Source organism: Hemiscyllium ocellatum, chromosome 26 (assembly GCF_020745735.1).
Source record: "Hemiscyllium ocellatum isolate sHemOce1 chromosome 26, sHemOce1.pat.X.cur, whole genome shotgun sequence".
In the NCBI taxonomy this organism is placed as follows: Eukaryota; Metazoa; Chordata; class Chondrichthyes; order Orectolobiformes; family Hemiscylliidae; genus Hemiscyllium; species Hemiscyllium ocellatum.
This window is the reverse complement of record NC_083426.1, coordinates 7,238,991-7,262,851: the sequence shown is the minus strand read 5'-3', so window position 1 is coordinate 7,262,851 and position 23,861 is coordinate 7,238,991. Positions and strand designations below refer to the sequence as shown.

General features: G+C 43.3%; 1 protein-coding gene across 1 annotated transcript in view; it reads left to right on the top strand.

Moving 5' to 3' along the window:
- Positions 1-23,453, top strand: part of LOC132828315 (cyclin-dependent kinase 18-like) — a 126,030-nt gene extending 102,577 nt beyond the window's left edge. Inside the window, exons 10-16 of the mRNA XM_060845307.1 lie at positions 19-139; positions 2,497-2,594; positions 5,652-5,757; positions 8,918-8,960; positions 10,165-10,255; positions 17,579-17,656; positions 18,273-23,453. Of these exons, the coding sequence (XP_060701290.1) occupies positions 19-139; positions 2,497-2,594; positions 5,652-5,757; positions 8,918-8,960; positions 10,165-10,255; positions 17,579-17,656; positions 18,273-18,310 (575 nt within the window). The 3' untranslated portion in view covers positions 18,311-23,453. The remainder of the gene's footprint in view (positions 1-18; positions 140-2,496; positions 2,595-5,651; positions 5,758-8,917; positions 8,961-10,164; positions 10,256-17,578; positions 17,657-18,272) is intronic.
- The last annotated feature ends 408 nt before the right edge of the window (positions 23,454-23,861 follow it).

Below are 23,861 nucleotides of genomic sequence, written 5' to 3'. Positions count from 1 at the left end.
TTTCCCTTTTCTGTTTAGGTCTGGCCAGAGCCAAATCTGTTCCAACTAAGACCTATTCCAATGAAGTGGTAACCTTGTGGTACCGACCCCCAGACGTCCTCATGGGCTCTACAGTATACTCAACGCAGATCGATATGTGGTGAGTGGACGGCAGAAAATTAACATGCTGGCATGTCTCCAACCCTTTAGATTTTACTGCCAGGACCCTTCTAACAATCAGTGGGGTGGCATCAATAACTGTGTGGGAAATAGACAATAATCTAAGATTCATACACTGTGTATCCAGGATTTTCATTCATAGGACAACTTTTAACATGTGCCAAAGTGCTTTACAGCCAATGGTGTGCAGTCATTGTGTAGGAAATAAGGTAACCAATTTGCACACAGCAAGATCCCACAAGCATCAATGAGATAAGTGCCCAGATAATTTGTTTTTAATAATATTGTTTAAGCAGGGCATCAAGGGTAACTCCTATTATTGTTTAAAATATCTATACATTATTTTACAAAAAATGGCATGGACTTCAGATTAACACATCATCTCAAAGGCAGTGATTTCAACAATTCTGTATACTCTCAGACTGCACTAGGAGAATCAACCTACATTTATATGTTCAGGTCTCCAGAGTAGGACTTGGACCTTTAACCTTTTGACTCAGAGCTTAGAGCAATATCTGTCATGTTATGTCTTGCAATATATGTGCAATATCCCTTTAAGAATATATGGTGATACATGAAAAGCTCATGATCATTACAGTACTATGGCATGTGAGAGGGTGGTTAAAAAGGTTTCAGCCTTCATCTAACTGCGCTCTGTCCTCTAACAGCACGACATGCTGAGGATAGGATGCTACAGTACATCTGAAAATCTTCTCATGAACCTAAACAGCAAGTGCCTCTGATTATCGTTGTCAATACCAAGACCTAGAAAAAGAGTTCATTGAATTCTTCAGAATTATGTGATTCAGTGTTGTCTCAATGTTATGGGAGGTAACATGAGAAACACAGTGTGATAGATAATCACCACTTCACACCCTGGTGGCAACCATCAGTTACTGCTTATTAAAAAGTCCTCATGAAGCATGACATAGTCGGAAATCACACAACACCAGTTTAAACTCCAACAAGTTTATCTGAAATCACAAGCTTTCAATACGCTGCTTTTTCATCAGTTGAAGTGGTTCGATGAAGGAACCAAGCTTGTGATTTCAAATAAACCTGTTGAACTATAATCTGGTGTCATGTGACTTCTGACTTTGTCCACCCCAATCCAACACCAGCACCTCCACATCATAAAGATTACATAGTGCTGGTTTGTAAAACATTTTGACAACCAACTACAATAAGCTTGTGTAAACAGATCTCCAATTTAAGTAGCCTGGAGGCATGCTTATCCTCTTTCTATTTAAGGTTAAGACTTATCAAGCTAGTCCTGTGGGGAATCCCCTTACCCGTACAAATCCAGGGAGGAAACAGCCTAATGGCATTAACGGTGAACTGTTAATCCAGAAACTCAGGTAATATCTCGGGTCCAGGTTTGGATGCCTCCATGGCTGATGAATTCAAAAACAAAATCTGGAATTAAGAGTCTGATGATGACCATAAAATCATTGTTGATTGTTGGAAAAACTCAGCAGGTTCACTCAAGTCCTTTAGGCAAGGAAACTGCCATCCTTTCCTGGCCTGGCCTACAAGTGACTCCAACCCCACTGCAATGTGGTTGACTTTCAACTGCTCTCTGGGCAATTAGGGATGGGCCATAAATGCTGGCCTAGACAGCAACGCCCTGATCCTGTGATTGAATAAAATAACAAATTAGCCTACTGCCCTCTGAATCTGGAGATTAGTGGACCTAGGCCGACTCAGTGAATAGTTCTGACCTGTACCAAGCTTGTTGAAGTGTAGATATCTACACCTTTCATCTTTATTCATTCATAGGATGTGGGCATTGCTGGTTGGGCCAGCATTTAATGCCCATTAAGAAGGTGGTGGTGAGATACCTTCCTGTATTGCTGCAATCCACATGCTGTAGGTAGACCCACAATGCCTTGGGGAGGGCAGCGTAATCCTTGGATTTTGTCCCAGCAACATGTTGGATAAATGGTCCAGTTCCAAATTAGGATGGTGAGTTGCTGAGAGGGAAACATGCAGGTGGTAGTGTTCCTATGTATGTGCAGCCCTTGTCCTTCTAGATGGAGTGGCCGTGGGTTTGGAAGATGCTTTCTTAGGACCCTTGGTGTATTTCTGCAGTGTGTCTTGTAAACACTGCTGTTACTATGCCTCCGTGGTAGAGGGACTGAATATTTGTGGATGTGGTATCGATGAAGCTTTAAACTGATCATATCCCAATTAATCGCTCTGAAGTAGACAGAGTTGTGTAGATTATCGATCTACTCTAGACTGCGTCTATTGCAGCACATAGCTCTGTTCTGGATTCAGGCCATTGCATTGTATGTGTGACAATTCCAATCGCCTTTTCTGTGCTCATCATTCCAGGGGAGTTGGTTGTATTCTATATGAAATGGCTGCGGGAAGGCCTCTGTTCCCTGGGTCCACAGTGAAGGAGGAATTGCACTTAATTTTCAGGTTTTTAGGTAAGTGGAGTATTGATGAACCGTGATTGAGACATACAGAATACACTAAGCCCCAGTTCCTGATGTGATTAGCGAGTCCAGAGTTTAGCTATCCAAGTTAAATGCATTTGTGACAAAGGCGTTAGCTATGCTGAAAACTATCATTAGGAAAACAATTAAGGTGAATATGTCTTTACAAAACATAATAATAATGCCTTTACAACTCTGGGATCTTGAATTATGCAACTTCAGAAACTGTCCTCATGATGACTACTCTCCATTTTTGCTACATTCTCACCCCCATGCAGCTCTGTCTTGTTTGTAGGAGCAAATGACTGCAGATGCTGGAATCTACACTGAAAACAACAAATGCTGGAGATCACAGCAGGTCAGGCCGCATCCATGGAGAGAGAGCAAGCTAACGTTTCGAATCTAGACAACTCTGATGAAGTTCTACGTGACTCTGATTGTTGGGGAGGCAATAGTCTACTGGTATTATTGCAGGACTATTAATCCAGACACCCAGATAACATTCTGGGGACCTGTATTCAAATCCCGTCACAGCAGGTGGTGGAATTTAAATTCAATAAATATTTGGAATTAAGGATCTAATGAAGACCATGAATCCACTGTTGATTATTGGGAAAAACCCATCTGGTTCACTCATGACCTTTAGGGAAGGAAACTGCCATCCTTACCTGGTCTGGCCTACATGTGACTCCAGACCCACAGCAATGTCATTGCCTCTTAACTGCCCTTGGGCACTTAGGGATGGGAAATAAATGCAGGCGTGGCCAGTGACACCCTCATCCTGTGAATGAATAAAAAAAACCACTGTGATCTCCAGCATTTCTTGTCTTATTTGTATTTTTACTTTGCTCTCAATAGAGAGGAACCCTTTTCTCCCTGTCATACCTTGATTTAAATCCAATTTACTTCTTTTCTTTTCTCTTTCACCATAATGAACAAACTCTTTGCGTTTGCCTTGTGCCTCTACCCCATTTGTTCCCTTTGCTCCTCCTCCTCCTCCTTTCTTGAAAGTATGAAAAAAAAGCACTTTCCAACCTTTGCAGTTTTGAAGAAGAGTTATTCTGGACTCAGAACATGTTTCTCTCTCTGCAGTTCTGCCAGAGCTGTCGAGTTTCTCCAGCAATTACTGTTTTTGCTTCAGATCTTCAGTATCTGCAGTATTTTATGTTTATTACAAAACCACAATTTTCCATGAAACTAGACATTTCACGAGAGCTTCAGAAAAGAAAATGCAAGCTACTCATTGCGATATGAGGGCAGATGACTAAAAGCTTAGTCAAAGATGTAGGTTTTTAGATAAAAGTAAAAGGATGCTGAACGATGTTGTCTGTTACAGAAAGACATAGAGAAGCTGGGCTGAGAGATGACAAATGGAATTTAATGTGGAAAAGTGTGAGGTGATTCACTTTGGAAGGAGTAACAGGAATAAAGAGTACTGGGCTAATGGTAAGATTCTTGGTAGTGTGGAAGAGCAGAGATATCTCGGTGTCCTTGTACATAGATCCCTGAAAGTTGTCACCCAGGCTGATAGGGTTGTTAAGAAGGCGTACGATGTGTTAGCTTTATGGTAGAGGGCTTGAGTTTTAGAGCCACGAGGTCATGCTGCCGCTTACAAAACACTGGTGCAGCCGCACTTGAAGTGTTGCATACAGTTCTGGTCACCGCATTACAGGAAGGATGTGGAAGCTTTGGAAAAGGATGTTGCTTGGTATGGAGGGAAGGTCTTATGAGGAAAGGCTGAGGGACTTGAGGCTGTTTTCATCAGGGAGAAGAAGATTGAGAGGTGACTTAATTGAGACATGTAAGATAATCAGAGGGTTAGATAGAATGGACAGTGAGAGCCTTTTTCCTCGGATGGTGATGGCTAGCACAAGAGGACATAGCTATAAATTGAGGGGTGATAGATATAGGACAGATGTCAGAGGTAGTTTCTTTACTCAGAGAGTAATAGGGGCGTGGAATGCACTGCCTGCAATGGTAGTAGACTCCCAACTTTAAGAGCAGTTAAATGGTCATTGGATAAACATATAGATGAAAATGGAATAGTGTAGGCGTCAGATTGGTTCCACAGGTCAGTGCAACATGGAGGGCCGAAGGGCCTGTACTATGTTGTAATGTTCTATATAATGTTCTATATTCTATAAAATACCACGGATTTGAAAACTGAAATAAAACAGAAAATGCAGGAGAGACTCAAAGGTCTCACAGCAAAAGGGATGTTTAGGGAGGGAATTCCAAAGCTTGGAGCTCAGGCAGCTGAAGTCAGAGCCACCAGTGGTGGAGCGATTACAACTGGCAATGCATATGTGAGCCCAAATTAAAGGATTGCAGATATCTTAGAGGGTTATGGGCTGGTGGGGATTACAGTGGATAAGGCCATCGAAGGTTTTGAAAGCAAAGGTGAGAAACTTTGGCTTGTTGCTTGACTGGGAGCCAGTGAAAATAGGATCAATAGGGGAATGGGACTTCCTGTGAGTTAAGGCATTGGCAGTTGAATTTTGGATCCCATCAGGTTTATGGAAGGTTGAACATGGGAGACCAGCCAGGCATGCTTCGGTATAATTGAGTTAAAGGTAAGAAGCCCTAATGGTTTCAGCAGCAGGTGAACTGAGGCAGAACTGAGTATTGTTATGGAAGTGAAAAGATGAAAGTGAATCTTAGTTAAGGTACAATATGTATTTGAAAACTCATGCAAGGGTCAGATAACACACCAGGGCTCCACATTGCTGGTCTTATTTTAAGAGTCTTAACAGGGACACAGTCGCAATTAGTGTTTCGCGAACAACCTTTTCTCTAAAATCCAGTTTCTCTGGATCAAAATGGAATGGATGGAAGAGCTCAGAGCTTCAATCAATTGTGATGACCATAAGATGTGGGAGAAGACCATTCGGCCCATTGTGCCTGCTCTGCCATTCAATGAGACCATGGCTGACCTGATAATCCTCAGCTCAATTTTTCTGCCTTAACCTCATAACCCTTCATTCTCCTACTGAGTAAAAGTGCAATTAATTATTTTTAATATTTTATTCTGCGAATGTCTTGTTCCAGGGACTCCAGCAGAAGACACATGGCCAGGAATTACATCCAATGAAGAATTCAAGGCTTATAATTTCCCTTACTACCGACCACAACCAATGATACATCATGTTCCCAGGTACACTGCAAGCCATCGTCCTTATTTCTCCCTTTACTGTAAATCAAGTATTTGCTTGAGTTTACTGCATGTCAGACCATTCTGCCCACTATGTCTAAACTGTTACTAATTTTTTAAATGTGAACTGGGCTTTGCTGACAAGGATGCCCATCCCTAATTGCCCCGATTGAGTGGCTCGCTACAGCTACTTCAGAGTGCAGTGAAAAGTCAATTACATTGCTATGGGTCTGGAGTCACACAATTGCCAGACCAGGTAAGGATGGCAGATTTCCTTCCTTGAAGGGCATTAGAGAATCAGATTATTTTTAACAACAATCAATGATAGTTTTGTACTCAACACTATGAGACTGGTCTTAGAACATAGAAGGATACAGCGCAGTACAGGCCCTTCGGCCCTCGATGTTGCGCCGACCGAATCCTACCTAACCTATACTAGCCCAATAACTTCCAAATGCCTATCCAATGCCCGCTTAAATGATCATAAAGAAGGAGAGTTCACCACTGATACGGGCAGGGCATTCCATGAACTCACAACCCGCTGTGTGAAGAATCTACCCCTAACATCTGTCCTATACCTACCACCCCTTAATTTAAAGCTATGTCCCCTAGTAACACCTGACTCCATTAGCGGTAAAAGGTTCTTAGTATCTACCCTATCTAAACCCCTAATCATCTTATACACTTCTATCAGATCTCCCCTAAACCTTCTCTTCTCCAATGAGAACAGCCCCAAGTGCCTCAGCCTTTCCTCATAAGATTTTCCTACCATTCCAGGCAACATCCTGGTAAACCTCCTCTGCACTCGTTCTAAAGCTTCCACATCCTTCCTATAGTATGGCGACCAAAACTGCACACAATACTCCAGATGAGGCCTCACCAGAGTCTTATACAACTGCAACATGACCTCAGGACTCCGGAACTCAATTCCTCTGCCAATAAAGCCCAGTACACCATATGCCTTCCTCACAGCAGTATTTACCTGGGTGGCAACTTTCAGAGATCTGTGTACATGGACACCAAGATCCCTCTGCTCATCCACACTACCAAGTAGCCTACCATTAGCCCAGTAATCCATCATCTTGTTATTCCTACCAAAGTGAATGACTTCGCACTTAGCTACATTGAATTCCATTTGCCACATTTCCGCCCAGCTCTGCAACTTATCTATATCCCGCTGTAACCTACCACTTCCTTCCTCACTATCCACAACTCCACCGACTTTTGTGTCATCCGCAAACTTGCTTACCCAGCTTTCAAGTCCTTCCTCTAGATCATTTATAAAGATAACAAAAAGCAATGGTCCCAAAACAGATCCTTGTGGTACACCGCTAGTAACTGCGCTCCAAGATGAACATAATCCATCAACTACTACCCTCTGTCTCCTTCCAGCCAGCCAATTCCTAATCCAAACCTCTAATGTATCCTCAATGCCATACCTCCGTAGTTTTAGCATTAGCCTACCATGGGGAACCTTATCGAACGCCTTACTAAAATCCATATACACAACATCTACTGCTTTACCCTCGTCCACTTCCTTAGTCACCTTCTCAAAGAACTCAATAAGGTTTGTGAGGCACGACCTGCCCTTCACAAAACCATGCTGGCTATCCCTGATCACATTATTCCTACCCAGATGTTCATAAATCTTATCCCTTACCATTCTCTCTAAGACTTTGCCCACCACTGAAGTCAGACTCACTGGCCTATAGTTACTAGGGCTATCCCTACTCCCTTTCTTGAACAATGGGACCACATTCTATCCTCCAGTCCTCTGGTACTATTCCCGTTGACAATGACGACATAAAAATCCAGGCCAATGGCTCTGCTATCTCCTCCCTAGCTTCCCATAGGATCCTGGGGTAAATGCCATCAGGCCCAGGAGACTTATCTATATTCATCCTTTCCAATATTCCCAAAACCTCTTCCCTGCATATTTCCAGGGCATCCATTCTAATTATTTGTGATTCCATATTCACATCAGCAACAGTGTCCTGTTCCTGAGTGAATACTGATGAAAAGTACTGATTTAATGTCTCTCCAATCTCCTCCGCCTCCACACACAACTTCCCACTACTATCCTTGACTGGACCGATACCTACCCTAGTCATCCTTTTATTCTTGACATACCTATAGAAAGCCTTTGGGTTTTCCCTAATCCTACCAGCTAAAGACTTTTCATGTCCCCTTCTCGCTTCTCTTAGCTCCCTCTTTAGCTCCTTCCTGGTCTTGATTTCCACCATCATTAATTTCACCCAGCTGTCTTGGTGAGGATTTGTCTCCCCAGGGTGTTTGGGTGGCATGGTGGCTTAATGGTTAACACTGCTGCCTCACAGCACTAGGAACCCTGGTTTGATTCACCTCTTGGGCGAATGTCTTTGTGGAGTTTGCACATTCTCCCCGGGTCTATGTGGTTTTCTTCTGTGTGCTCTGGTTTCCTCCCACCATCCAAAAATGTACAGGTTAGGTGGATTGGCCATGCTAAATTACCCGCAGTATCAAGGGATATACCGGCTAGGTAGTTTAGCCATGGGCAATGCAGGGTTACAGGGATAGGGTAGGGGGGTGGGTCTGGGTGGGGTGCTCTTCTGAGAGTCGGTGTGGACTTAATGGGCCAAATGGCCTGATTCTTCATTGTAGGGATTCTATATTAGCCTGGGTCTTTAGATCAGTAATTCAGTTATATTATCACCACACCAGATATATAAATATATTATGCATGTTATGATATCCATAGCATTGTTCACTGTGATTTGGTGATCTTATCTCTGAATCAAAAGTTTCAAATGGTTTCAAATCTGTCTCCGGAAACCTGAGCCCATGCATTTGTTATAACTGAGGAAATACTGCACTATCAGAATTGCTGTCTTTGTGACAAGATTTTGAACTGATGTTGCACTTGGTTGTTACCAGCTGGAAGCAGGTCTTTGTTGAATAGATTGTGTTTCTGTCACGTTTCTCTGGCTGCTATTTTTAACGTAGCAAATTCAGATTTATTTAAAATGAGTTGGCACAGTCTCTAAAACCTGGACTGAGGAATTTCAGGTGAATATTTTAAGTGTCAATATTAGTAAGGATAACTTCAAGACTGTGTTTATGTCTATAATTATCTATGAAAAGATTTCAATCTCTTGAGAATGTTTCAATTTCTGTGTTTCTCCAGATTGGACGCTGAAGGTCTAGACCTTTTTGCAAACCTTTTACTGGTAAGCAACTAAGTAATTAATAAATTACAAACGCATTTCTCTAACAGTATGCATTATAATGACTTTTCCATATATTTCCACTGACGAGAATGTTCTCATGCAATTTTGAATTATAACAAGAATTGTTGTTGTTCTTGAACAGGATGTGAGTATTGCTAGCCCAGTTAGTGTTGACTGTCCACACTTAATTGCCCTTCAGATGGGAGTTGATGTTCTTGTAGTTGCTTGTGGCAGTGTTACAGCTACAACACTGGTTGAAGGCAGCTAAGGAATTTTTCACAACAACAGCTAAGAGATTGCGATTCACCTCCAAATTAGGATGGTGTTAGCTGAGTGGTGGACTTGTTGGAGACAGTGTCCTCATGTATCTGTTGCCCTTTGGGTAGGAAAAGAAGATTAGGAAGATACTGTGAAAATTGTCTTGATGAGTTACTGCACTGCATCTTGTTGATAATGGACAACCATCCTAGTTCTTCGAGTATCTCCACGTAACATCTTCCCCACTGGCCCGATGGTCGAAACTTTTCAGTCAGAATTGCATGAGGCAGGTTAACCATTACCCTGAAGGAGTGAAGAACCTGTTAGAAACCCCAAAACTCAGGATAAGAAATGCTGAGAAATTGTTTCTGCAAAGGTGTACAGAGAGGTTCCATTCTGCAATGCCACAAGCCAGCAGTATGGGCATTGTTGGTGAGTGCAGCAAACAATCAGATTGCTCTGCTGCTCTGTGAGGGTTCGGCTCCTGTTGCTCAGGAATGTGTTTTGTGCAAAGATCAGCAAAGGAACTGAGGGCGAAGTGAGGAAAACATTTTATAGAATGCATTGGCTGGGGGCAGATTCAATTAACCTGCTGTGCTTTTCCAGCACCACACTCTCAACACAGATTCAATTGAGACATTCAAGAGAGCATTGGATAAGAATAATGTGCAGGGTTATGGGAAAACGCAGGGGATTGGCACGAAGTAACAATGCTCATTTAACAGACCAGTGCAAGCATGACGGGTGGTTGGACTTCCTCTGTGATGTAACACATCTGTTATACTGTGAGTTTACTTTTGAGACTCTTGATGGAAACAGGCTTATTTAAACGTGGGCTTGTCTCTTCCTCTTGAACTGTGCTGCTTTCACTGAAGTTGGGTCAAGTCAGAGTGCAGGGTTTGCTGCTGGATGCTGACTGTCATTTCAATTCTTTTCTCAATCTCAGTACGAGGCCAAGAAGAGGATTTCAGCTGAGGATGCTCTCCAACACCTTTATTTCAAGAACTTGGGTGAAAGAGTGCACTTTCTACCAGACAGTGAGTCTCTGCTCAATGTGGAATCCTTTCCCTCTCTATGCCGAGATCTCGTGTTTTGCTGTTAAGTTGTTTGGGGTTTTGGGGGCTCGATTGTTCTCACTGGCATTTTGAAATGTCCCAATCTGCCTGAGCATTAGGAGTAATACCATGGCTGCAGCAATACACTGTCATGACTCTGAGGCCAAAAGGTTAGGAATTTAAGTACAACTCAAGTGACTTGAGCCTTTTATTAATGCCAACACCTGCAGTGCAGTGGCTTTTGGATATGACATTAAACTAAGACCCTGCTGTACTTTTCAAAGAAATTCTCCACTCAACTAATAACAGAAAATAATATATAATCTCTTCATTGATTTATTGACTTTTGTTGAATCTTGCTCTGCACAAACCTAGAAAAAGCATAGAAGAAGGCCATTCAAGCCATTGTGTCCCTGCAAGCTCTCAGGAAGAACATCTCCTGCTCTCCACCTTTTCTTTGTAACCTTTCAACTGTTTCTCAGCAAATGTTGAGCCTTCTTAAAAAGAAACACGTTTGAACTTACTTCCATCACACTCTGAGGCTGTGCATTCCCAGTCCTGACCACCTGCTGTACTTCCTTATGTTGCAATTGGTACCCATACTATGTATTTTAAGTCTCTGTCCTCTGGTTCCATTAAGAATGATTTCTCCCTGTCTCCTCTGTCCTGGTCCCTCATGCACATCTCCAAGAAATGTCCTTTAAACCTTCAACGTCTCCAAAAAGAACAAGTCCCAGTTCCTCCAGTCTATTCATGCAACTGAAGTCCCTCAACCCTAGAACCATTCTCCTGAACCTTTTCCACACTCTCTCTCAAATCTTCACATCCTTCCTAAAACACAGTACTCAGGATTGCACACAACATCCGGTTGAGGCCAAAGCTGTATTGTATACAGATCATCATTACTTGCTCGTTTGTTTGCTCTGTGTCAATATTGATAAAGCAAGGATATCGCGTGTTTCATTAACCATTTTCTCAACCTGCATCAGAATTATTCAATGATTTGTCTACAAATACCTCCAGGTCGCTGAGCTCTAGCACCCACTCTAGAATTGTATCCTTTATGTTGAATCATTTGTTGTTCCTCCACCAATAATGGATCGCTTCACACTTCTTTGTTTTGATATTTTTCTGCCTTGTGTCTACTAGTTGCTCTTGAGAAGGTGGTGGTGACAACTAAGGGCAGGCAATAAATGCTGGGTAGCCAGCAACACCCAGGTCCCACCAGAGAATACAGAAAGGATAGCTTCACTACATCCTTGAGGGTTTATCACTGCTGACAATTTGCAGTTCTTACCGAGTTTGTGACATTTGCAAATTGTGAGATTTTGCCACGTCTAATTCATGGTGCCCCTTTATTGACCATCTTTTGATCTGAAAAACAACCATTCTCCACTAATCTCTTTTCCCAGATATTCAGTCAACCTTGTTCACTGTCCTTTATGCTCCCTGGGCGTAAACTTTGCACTCAAAAGTTTTCTGTAAATGCTTTCAAGTGGCCCGACGTTGAGGAAGGGGTAAAATCAATGTTCAGACTGTTGCTAATGGGGGAGAAATGATCATTTAACTATAGAACGCTCTGCCTGAGACTGACACAACTCTTCTGATCTAAAAGCACGGGCTGGCGTGAACAACAAAATCACTCCGCTTGGAGTCCATCTGTCTCAATGAACACTGATATTTTTAAAATTGTAAAGCTCAGAAGACAAGGCCCTCTCCAGCAGCCATTACCTTTAGGAGAACAGTGGGCGGCACGGTGGCACAGTGGTTAGCACTGCTGCCTCACAGCGCCTGAGACCCGGGTTCAATTCCCGACTCAGGCGACTGACTGTGTGGAGTTTGCACGTTCTCCCCGTGTCTGCGTGGGTTTCCTCCGGGTGCTCCGGTTTCCTCCCACAGTCCAAAGATGTGCGGGCCAGGTGAATTGGCCATGCTAAATTGCCCATAGTGTTAGGTAAAGGGTAAATGTAGGGGTATGGGTGGGTTGCGCTTCGGCGGGTCGGTGTGGACTTGTTGGGCCGAAGGGCCTGTTTCCACACTGTAAGTCTAATCTAATCTAAAAACCTGAGGCAATTCAACTCCTCAAATTGGCCTACACTTCTAATTTCTAATGTTGATATTTTGTTTGTATGTTCAGCTGCATTCCTCCATTCAGTTAGATCATGGCTGACTTGCAGCTCTACTCCATTAATTCAGTGATGCTACCATCACTGAATCAATTTCTGATTTTGTAATTGCACCCTTTCTGTCCCAGTCGAATTTTCTTGTTACCATCATGAATCCCCCACTTTCAACATCCTTGGGGTAACCATTGACTGGAAACTCAACTGGACCCGTTACATAAATAATGTGGTTCCAAGAGCAGGTCAGAGGCTAGGAATACAGTGACTCCTGACTCTCCAAAGCATGTCCACCATCTGCAAGGCACAAATCAGGAGTGTGATGAAATACTCTGCACTTGCCTGGATGGCAAAAGCTCCAACAACACTCAAGACGCTTGACACTATCCAGGACAAAGCAGCCCGCTTGATTAGCCCCACATCCACAAACATCCACTCCTTCCACCACCAATGCTCAGCTGCAACAGTTTGTTCTATCCACAAGGTCTACTGTAGAAATTTACCCAAGGCTTCTTTCGATACCACCTTCCAAACCCATGACCACTTCCATTTAGAATGTCAAGGGCAGCAGACACATGGGAGTACCACCACCTTCAAGTTCCCCTCCACTCACCATCCTGACTCGGAAATATATCTCTGTTCCTTCACTGCTGCTCTGCCTAAATCCTAGAATTCTCCCTAATAGCATTGTGGGTTGATCTACAGCACAAGAGCTGCAGCAGTTCAAGATGGCAGCTCATCACCACCTTCTCAAGGGCAACTAGAGATGGGCAATAAATGCTGGCCAGCCGGTGAAGCTATATCTCACAAATGTATATTTAAAAAATCCTGCCTTGCTTCTGTGACCCTTAATACCCTCACCTAACAAATATCCATCAAACTCAGTTTTGATATTTTCAATTGACTTGGCCCTCAGCAATTACCTTCGACCTCTAGCGTCAACACCTTCCTGGGAAAAGAAGTTGAGATCTCCACACGGCACTTTGTATAAAGAAGTGCTTCTTGACTTCACTCCTGATGACCTAAATGCTAACTTTAAAGTCATGTCCTGTTGCTCTGGGCTTTCCCACCAGATGATCTTTGTCAATCAGCACTAACAAAGCTTTTAATCTGCTTCAACACCTCAATTAAATCACCCATTGATCTGCTGTACCAGAGGAAATACAACCCCAGTCTCTGTTCCGTCACTCAACTGGCAAGGTTAACTCTGTGTCTTGCTCCACAGGTGCTGTCAGACCTGTTGAGTTCCTCCAGCACTTTCTGATTTTATATTGCACCCTTTATGCCCCAGTCTAATTTTCATGGTAGATGTGTGGTGGGATGTTCTCTTGGTCCTTGTTGACCTATTTCCCCAGGTCACTTTGAATTGTCTCTCACTGAGATTGCGGCTCAGTTGACTGGATGGCTGGTTTGCAATGCAATGTGATGCCAACAGTGTGGGTTCGATTTCCGAATCAGCTGAGGTTACCATGAAGAGCTTGCCTTCTCAATCTCGCTCTTCACCTGAGGGGTGGTGACCATCAGGTTAAACCGCCATCAGTCATTTCTGTCTCTAATGAGAGAGCAGTGCGGTGGTGTGGCCAGATTATGGGGACTTTATCTTTTACTAACGGCTAACTGTATTCCGCACGTCACACCCAATCCCTGCTATTGCCTCCCTCCCTCCACTCCATTTCCTCCATCAATCTCTTGGAAAATCTACTTCCAGTCTTGTTTTGAGCAGATCTACAGACTGTCATGTCTATTCAAGTTCAAAGGTAACTGGTTACAAAAGCCCCTTTACTTACAATATCAAACAGACAGACCGTGCTGTACATATTGTATAATGAGGGCCTCAAATTGCAAATATTTCTGCTTAATGTTACTAAACCGTTCCGGTTAAATCAACATTCAGTTCACAGCTTTTACTCAATGTTCTGTCCCCCATTCCGACATGATTTCTGTTGGATGTGAAACTCATTCTGCTCTGTTGCATGTGCATCCACAATAATGAAACAATTGTCCTTCTCAAATCATTTAAAATATTTCCAGATGAATTATAAGATGCCTGGTGTTATATTTCAGTTCTCACCATGAGAATGCAATCCAGGAAGAGTAGGGACTGGGCAAACCTTTTATGTTCAAGCAGCTTGCCTATTGTCACTGTTTAGATTCACTCAGGTTAGTTGTTGGTTGTGAAATGGTTGATGATTGCTTATTGACCCACACATGGTACAAGGTCAAACCCACCACAGAACTTCCAAAATATTCCAAGGAGTGGCAGTTGGATTGCCATTCTGCTCAAATATTATTTTTCATAAGTACTGAACGCCATATTTCTAGTCAGGAATTCCCTTTCCAGCTCAAAGAACAAAAAACAAAGAAACTTTACAGCCCAGGAACAGGCCCTTCGGCCCTCCAAGCCTGTGCCAATCCAAATCCACTCTCTAAACCTATTGACAAATTTCTCAGCATCTGTCTCCTCTGCTCCTCACCGACTCATGCATCTGTCCAGACGTACCTTAAATGAATCTACCATGCCTGCCTCTACTACCTCTGCTGGCAACGCGTTCCAGGCACCTACCACCCTCGGTGTAAAGTACTTTGCACGTATATCCCCCTTAAACTTTCCAGCTCTCACCTTGAAAGCATGACTTCTCATTATTGAATCCTTCACCCCGGACAAAAAACTTATCTTGATCCACCTTGTCTATGCCCTTCATGATTTTGTAGAGCTCAGCCAGGTTCCCTCTCAGTCTCCTTTTTTCTAATGAAAACAATCCTAACCTACTCAACCTCTCTTCATAGCTAGCACCTTCCATACCAGGCAACATCCTTGTAAACTTTCTCTGCACCCTCTCCAAAGCGTCCACATCCTTTTGGTAATGTGGCGACCAGAACTGTACACAGTATTCTAAACACGGCCGAACCAATGTCTTGTACAATTTTAATATGATCTGCCAGCTCTTATACTCAATACCCTGTCTGATGAAGGCAAGCACACTATATGCCTTCTTGACCACTCTATCCACCTGTGCATCAACCCTCAGGGTACAATGGACCTGCACTCCCAGATCTCTGCTCATCGACTTTTCCCAAGGTTCTTCTGTTTACAGTATAGTTTGCTCTAAAACTCCCCAAAATACATCACCTCACATTTTCCTGGATTGAACTCCATCAGCCATTTCTCCACCCAACTCTCCAGTCTATCTATATCCTCCTGTACCCTCTGACAGTCCCTTATGCTTTCTGCTACTCCACCAATCTTCGTGTCATCTGCAAACCTAATGATCATACCAATAATGCCCTCTTCCAGATCATTTGTGTATATCACAAACAACAGTGGCCCCTATACTGATCTTTCTCCATTTTGAGAGACTTCCCTCAACTACTACTCTCTGTCTCCTGTTGCTCAACCAGTTCTTTAACCACCTAGCTAGAATACTCTGCACACCATGTGACTTCACTTTCTCCATTAGTTTACCATGGGGAACCTTATCAAACGCCTTACTAAAGTCCATGTATATGACATCAACAGCCTTCCTTAATCTATCGCTTCCTCAAATAACTCTACAAAGTTGTTAAGACATGATCTCCCCCGCATAAAACCATGTCGTCTATCACTGATAAGCCCATTCTTTTCCAAATATATATAGATATTATCCCTCAGTACCTTCTCCAAAAACTTTCTCACCACTGATGTCAGACTCACTGGTCTGTAGTTACCTGGAATATCCCTACTACCCTTCTTGTTCAGGGGGACAACATAAGCAACCCTCCAGTCCTCTGACACCTCACCTGTGTTTAAGGATGCTACAAAGATATCCGTCAGGGCCCCAGCTATTTCCCCTCTAGCCTCCCTCAGCTACCTGGGATAGATCCCATCCGGTCCTTCTGGAATGTACAGTTGAACCCAGCACAGTTCCTCTGTTGTACAGGGTAGATGGCAGGAGTCAGAATCCTGTCCTGTTTTACAATAAGCAGACAGCGTGCTGAGCTCTGAGATTTCAGTGTCCAACAGCACAACCAGCCACACTGACAGCCATTGTGAAAGGGTCAGCTTGTAAAGTAAGGGTGGAGTTAGGGTGGCACTTTTAGTTAAGGGCTCAGGCTGTCAACTGGATAGGGTGCCAATGGGTAGGGTGCCAGGGTGAAATAGTACTGGTGCCAGGTAAGTGTGTGTGTGGGGGGCGGGGGGGGGGGGGGGGGGGGGGGGGGGGGGTGATGTTGGGGAACGATGAATGTGTTAAGGCCATTTGTTCAGGTGGCAAGTTTGGGAGGGGTGGGTGTTTGTGGGGCTTCTGCCTGGTGGTAATCATGTTAGGTTGGGGTTTGAAGGGGTTATCAGGGGTATCAGGAACTTTTCTAGCAATCGATAGTCATTAAACTGCTGCCATTAGACTCGCTTTTTAATCCCATACTTTTTATAAACTTGAAATCCAATTTCACTATCTGCCATAGGGGGATTCAAGTGGATGAGCTCGAAGCATTAGCCTGGGTTTCAGGATTACTCGTTCTCTGATATTGCCATTATATTGGGGCATCCCTTTGCAAAAGCATTATAAACCAGACTATAACATTGAGCTGCAGAAGGAGGTATGAGGTGAGGGGGCCACGGAGGTAAGTTTTAAGGAATCTTGGAGGACAGTTTTAGTGAGGCTGAGATTGCAGAGCTCAGGGTCCAGATAGCTGAACGCAGTGCTGGCGATAGCGGCATGATTAAAATCAGACAGGTTCAAGAGGTCAGAATTCGAGGAACACAGATAACTTGGTGGGCTGTTGGTTGGGAGGGGGTTATAAAGATGGAGAAGAATGGAAACGATCATGGAGGGATTTGAAAACCAGGGTGAGGATTTTGAAATGAAGACATCATTTGACCAGACACTGTTGTAAGTCAATGAAAACAGTGAGGCCAGGAGAATGGGACTTTTGTTGCATGGGACCAATTGGGTTGAGTGGTCTGTTTCTGCTTGATCACCACCTGATACCAAAGTGTCCTGTGGAGGTGGTGTACAGCAAACTGGCAGGATACCATGCCCTATTCTCCCCTCCTGACCACATGGGAATGATGCTGGTGAGGCACTGCCTGTCTGGACACTCTGTTTTGCCTAAAGTACTATATGGACTGAGTATGATGGTACAAAGCAAACTTTAGCCACAGATCGCTGAACCAAATTCTCTTTTTTTATCTTTCACTCCTGTACAGCTGTTAGTATTTTCACATTGAAAGAAATCCAGTTGCAGAAGGATCCTGGTTATCGAGGGTCTTCATATCCCCAGTCTGGTAAGTTTGTGTGGCTTGCCAGACCAATGTATTGATCAGAACTGCTGGGGAGAAGAAAAAAAAGCAAAAGATATATTGATGATTAGTGAAGGAAACTGCAGAGATTCCTCTATAAAACAATTTAACATTAAAGCTGGATAACAAAGTTTCAGGGAATCTCCTAGGTAACATTCATATTCTGGGATTGGCATTCCCAGAATAACTGGGATCAAAACACTGGCATTCCCAGAGTGGCCAGGATCAGCGCATTGTTATTCCCATAATAGCTGGGATCAGGGCATTGGTTTTCCCACAGTAACTGGGATCAGGGCACTGGTTTTCCCACAGTAACTGGGATCAGGGCACTGGTATTCCTGGGCTAAAGTGGAATCAGAGTGCTGATATCCCCAGAGTAACTTGCTACCTGAGGTAGTAGTTGATTTTAGATATATTTAATGGGAGGTTTGATAAGCACATGAGGGAGAAGGGACAAAAGGGTTATGGTGATAGAGTTACATGGGAAAGGGTGGCTGGAGGTTCAACTGCAGCAGAACGGTCAGCATGGGCTGAATGGCCTGTTCCTGCATATAACATGTCACATCTAGCAGGATCTGACCTGTCATTTTCCATTTTTCAGCCCGGGGCAAGAATCGAAGGCAAAGTGTTTTATTTTAGACGGATCCGTGCTCCTGTCTCGTCCCCACATTACAGAAGAACACAGTCACTTTATGGTGGGGGTGTGGAGGGAGAGTTGAGGGCGGGGGAAGCTTCATTATTGCAGCCTGGAACGGGACCAGGTGAGGCTCCAGCAGTAATCCAAGATGATGTCTGCGTGAGATCAGTATCCTTCAACTGTGATGTTACACATTAACTGAAATCACCAGGAACAGGAGGACTCCAATCACAGCCTCAGGTTTGCTCTACAATTCAATTAGATTCTAACCCCACTAACTCAACTTTGGCACCAAATGCTGACTCTTCATCAAAGATATTTGGTATCAATTCCAATGCCACAAACTGGCTTCATAGCCCGAGTGCCCAGTTACAACTGTGCCCATTACTACATATCCTCATACCTGCCCTCATCTCCTGTACTGCATCCCAATACAGCAGTTTAGCTAATGCACTGAAGCTGTCTTCCGATTAGTTTAGGACTATTCAGCATTGACATCGAACAGCTGACTCCTCTCTTCCCTGCATCCTTGCCTTTGCAGAGATTAAAGAATGCTGCTGATAATTTTTCCTCAAAACTGCACATCGAAAGCTTCCTCGCATCTTTATTCAGTAGGTTCATGGGACACGAATTCACTGCAGGCCTAAGGGGACAAGAGTCACAGTGGTCTCCAGGAGAACAGGTTCATTGCAGGCACTAGTGGGCATGGATTCAGGACATCTCAGGGTTTATGGCAGGCACAGAGGGCCAGGATGATAGCAGACATAGTGGGAACAGGTTCATGGCAAGTCCATAGGGCACAGGGTCACAGTAGGATCACATGAGATCACAATTAGTATGAGTTTGGTTCTTTCTTCTCTGTTTTCCTTCCTCATTCCCTCCATCATTTTTTATCCCTTCCTTTCCTTTCTTCACTCCCTTTTCCTCTTCCACCTTTCTTCCTTCATTCCTTCTTTCCTTTTTTCCCCTTTCTACCTTTTTTCTCCTTCCTTTTCTTCCTATATCATTTCTTCCTTTCCTTCCCACTCTCTGAGGGGATAGCAGAGTGATCAGCCAACTGCCTTTACTCATACACAAACAAGGGACAAGAGTAGGCTACTTGGCCCTTCAAGCCTGCCCTTCCATTTGATAAGGTCATGGCTGATCTGATTTTAACATCAACTCTACATTCCTGTACATCTCCGAACATCTTTCATCTCCTTGCTCATCAAGAATCCATCTACCTCTATCTTACTAGTATTTGTAGATTCTGTATTTACTGCCTTTTGAGGAAGTGAATTTCAAAGACACTCAACCCTGTGAGAGAAAAAATATATTTCCTCTTCTCTATCTTAAATGAGCAACCCCTTTTTTTAAACAGTGACCCCTAGATCTAGAATCATCCACAATAGGAAACATCCTTTCCACATCTACTTGGTTAAGTCCCCTTAGGGTCTTAAGTGTTTCAATTAAGTCACCTCTGACTCTTCTAAACTCCAGAAGATACGGGCCTAGCCTGGCTAACCTTTCCTCATCAGGCAATCCGCTTATTCTAGGTAACAGTCTTATAAACATTCTCTAAACTGCTTCCCAGCTAAATAACATGCTTCCATAAGTACAGTGACAATCACTGTACACAGCAATCCAGATACAGTCTCACCAGTTGCCCTGTATAACTGAAGCATTTGGCATGGCCATGCTTGTTTCATGTCCTCAGGTTGAAAAGATGGCACTGAAAGTATGAGCTAGCTTGTACAGCCTACAATGACAATGCCTCCTGTCAGTGGAATGTGGAAGAGCACAGTAACTGGGAAGATGCTTTGGATCCCTGGTAAGGTGTTGAAGGAGGTGGCTTATAGAGTCATAGAGTGTACAGCATGGAAACAGACTCTTCGATCCAACGCATCCATGCCGACCAGCTATCCTAAATTAATTTGGTCCCATTTGCCAGGATTTTTCCCACATCCTTCTAAACTCTTCCTGTTCATGTAATCATCCAGATGCCTTATAAATGTTGTAATTGTACCAGCTTCCACCATTTCTTCTGGCAGCTCATTCCATACATGTACCATCCTCTCGATGAAAAAAAATTGCCCTTTAGGTCCCTTTTATATCTTTCCCCTCTCACCTTAAACCTATGCCCTCCAGCTTTGGGGGAAAGACCTTGGCTATTCATCCTACGATTTTCTAAATCTCCACAAGGTCACCTCTCAATGTCTAATATTCCACCATTCAGCTTCTCCCTGTAGTTCAAACCCTCCAACCCTGGCCACATTCTTGGAAATCTTTCCTTAAATCTTTCAAGTTTAATAACATCTTCCTATATCAGGGAGACCAGAATTGAACGCAGTATTCCAAAAGTGGCCTAATCAATGTCCTGTACAGCCACAACATGGCCTCCCAACTCCTTTACTGAATGCACTGACCAATAAAAGCAAGCTTGCCAAACACCTGTCTATGTGCTTAAAAGCCTGAAAATGGGGAGTAGAAACAAGGAATGAAAGGTTTTCTCAATCAAACAAACTACCTGCCTGATCCATTTTAATCATGATTCACCTGACTTTGAGCAGAAGAATTGCAATATTACGAAGAGCATAAATGTTGCTAAATCCGGAGGTGATCTGGAAGTGCCTCATTGATCATTTATCTGTGCTGTCATGTCCCAGTGTTAAAGTTTGGAATGCTAAACAATCTTGACAGCTTTTTTGTAAAAGCCTGCATGTTCTTGGGTAAGAATGTTTGAGCCCTGTATTAGAGCTTGCTCTTGATACGGATCCATTTGATTTAAGGTGACCCACTGTTTTCCACTTTTCAAACTTGTTTCTGGAAAAATATTGGAAGAGAGTCAGAATGTCAAACAAAAATAGTGAAAGCAATGTCCTGCAAATAGCATTGTTAAACTCATGTTAGATCCAGTCTGTGTCCTTGTCAGAGACATATTGTGCTTGGGCAATCAAACTGCTTTGCTGCATTTGTGTAGCTGAGACTTTCTGGGGCTCTTCTTTGATTGAAACATTAAACCAAGTCTCCTTCTGCCCTTTCGGATCAATCCAAGCTTGTTATTTTGAGGAAAAGCAGAGGAATTAGCCCTACTGTCTTCAGGCCAATATTTATCTCTCTACCCAACATAACTTTCAAAAGCAAAATGAGCAGATTTGCTTGCTATTACATTGCTGTTTGTGAGGTTTTATGTGGAGAAATTACTGCAGCAATTTCTCATATTGCAAAAGCACTTAGGAAATACTTCATGAGCTGTGACATGCCTTCGGATATCCTGCATTAGAGAACAGCACTAAATAAATGCAAATCAATTTTGTTCTCTATCCTGTTGCCAGTCTCTGATTGCACCACCTACCTTGTGACCCTGGCAGATCTTGTGTAGTTGCTATGCTAAACGTCTACATGTTATACTCAAATATGGTAATAGATGTGTCACTTTACAGGAAAGCTCTGAGCTTCAAATAATTTCTATTAACTGTGGAAATCATTCCTCTAATATGTAATATCTATCAATGATTCTTTATTTTTGAACAATTTCAAGTGCCAAGTGTCTCCCCGGGTCCTGAGAGCAATTATTTTGGATTTTTGTTGTAAATATGAGAGTACTTTGCCATCAGAGTTGGATGTTCCTGCTCTTGCTGCCTGTAGCTAAGATGTCGCAGGCAGGTAGATCTGGTCATTGACCTCTAGAAAGAAGCAGGAAATGTTTTTGTTCTTGGAAGGATTTATGTAAAAAAGGTTTATTAGTGTTTAAAAATATCTTAAATCTTGTAAAACGAAAGGTTAACTAGATTCTTACTCCTTCATGTAACTAATTGAAAAGCAGAATATTGCGTTTGTTAAAAACCTGTCTTAAAACCAGAAAATGCCAGAAACTGTCAGGCAGAATCTGTAGACAATCATAGAATCCCTAAAGTGCAGAAAGAGGCCAGTCATCCCATTGAGTTACAGTACATAGAACAATACAGCGCAGAACAGGCCCTTCGGCCCTCAATGTTGCACTGACTTGTGAATTAATCTAAGCCCATCCTCCTACACTATCCCATCATCATCCATGTGCCTATCCAAGGATTGCTTAAATCTCCCTTTGGGCAAACCCTCCAAAGAGCATCCCATCCAGACCCAGACCCAGTAACCCTGTATTTCCCATGGCTAATCCAAATAGCCTGTACACCCCCGGATACTATAGACAACTTAGCATGGCCAATCCACCCAGCCAACACCTCTTTGTCAGAGACAGTAGGAGAACATGCAAACTCCACACAGACAATCAGCAGGAATTGAACCAGGGTCCATGTGCCAGTGAAAGAAGAAAGTGCCTCTTTCTGCACTTTAGGGATTCTATGATTCTCTACAGATTCTGCTTGACCGTCTATGGCATTTTCTGGCATTTTCTGGTTTTAAGGATTGATATAAAACAAATGTTTTTCTTTAATGATTCAAAGATTTACAGAATTCCTTAAATCTTGTAAAGAAAAGGGGCTAACTAGACTTTTAGTCCCTTCATGTAACTAACTTAAAAGCAGAATACTGCACTTGCCAAAAACCGGTCATAAAAACACACCATGTTGTGAATACACAGCGTGTCGGGCAGAATCTCTAGAGAGAGAGAGACAGAGAGTTAATGTTTTAGGTTAATGACCTTGTGCCAGAGTTGGAGAAATGTAAACTGAAACCTCAATTCCGTTTGTATTATGCATACTTGTCTTTGGTTCATGTTGCAAATTAGTATGAAAATTATATTGCTGCATGATCAGCTTATGGGCGACTTAGGGTCAGGCAGAGGACAGGGTTCAGTCTTCGTGGTGAGGTCTGACAACCCTTGGGGCGAGAGCTTCATTTCCAGAAAACTGGTTAAGCATCCTCAGAGATTCGGTCACTAAATAAACCATGACTAGAATTGGAGATCAGACAGAGTGAAATGTGGCTGAGGTTCAACAAAGCAGTAGCAAATGACTGGGCAAAGGGGTACATTTACCAGCCTCTCATTCCAGTATTTACTATTTCAGGTAAAAAGTGAGGTCTGCAGATGCTGGAGATCACAGTTGAAAATGTGTTGCTGGTTAAAGCACAGCAGGTTAGGCAGCATCCAAGAAATAGGAAATTCGACGTTTCGGGCATTAGCCCTTCATCAGGAATGAGGAGAGGGTGCCAGGCAGGCTAAGATAAAAGGTAGGGAGGAGGGACTTGGGGGAGGGGCGATGGAGATGTGATAGGTGGAAGGAGGTCAAGGTGAGGGTGATAGGTTGGAGTGGGGTGGGGGCGGAGAGGTTAGGAAGAAGATTGCAGGTTGGGAGGGCGGTGCTGAGTTGAGGGAACCGACTGAGACAAGGTGGGGGGGAGGGGAAATGAGGAAACTGGAGAAATCCGAGTTCATCCCTTGTGGTCGGAGGGTTCCCAGGCGGAAGATGAGGCGTTCTTCCTCCAACCGTCGTGTTGTTATGTTTTGCCGGTGGAGGAGTCCAAGGAGTGGAGTGGGAGGGAGAGTTAAAGTGTTGAGCCACGGGGTGGTTGGGCCGGTGGAGGAGTCCAAGGACCTGCATGTTTCAGGCTCAATTTTCTTTTTTGTCTTTT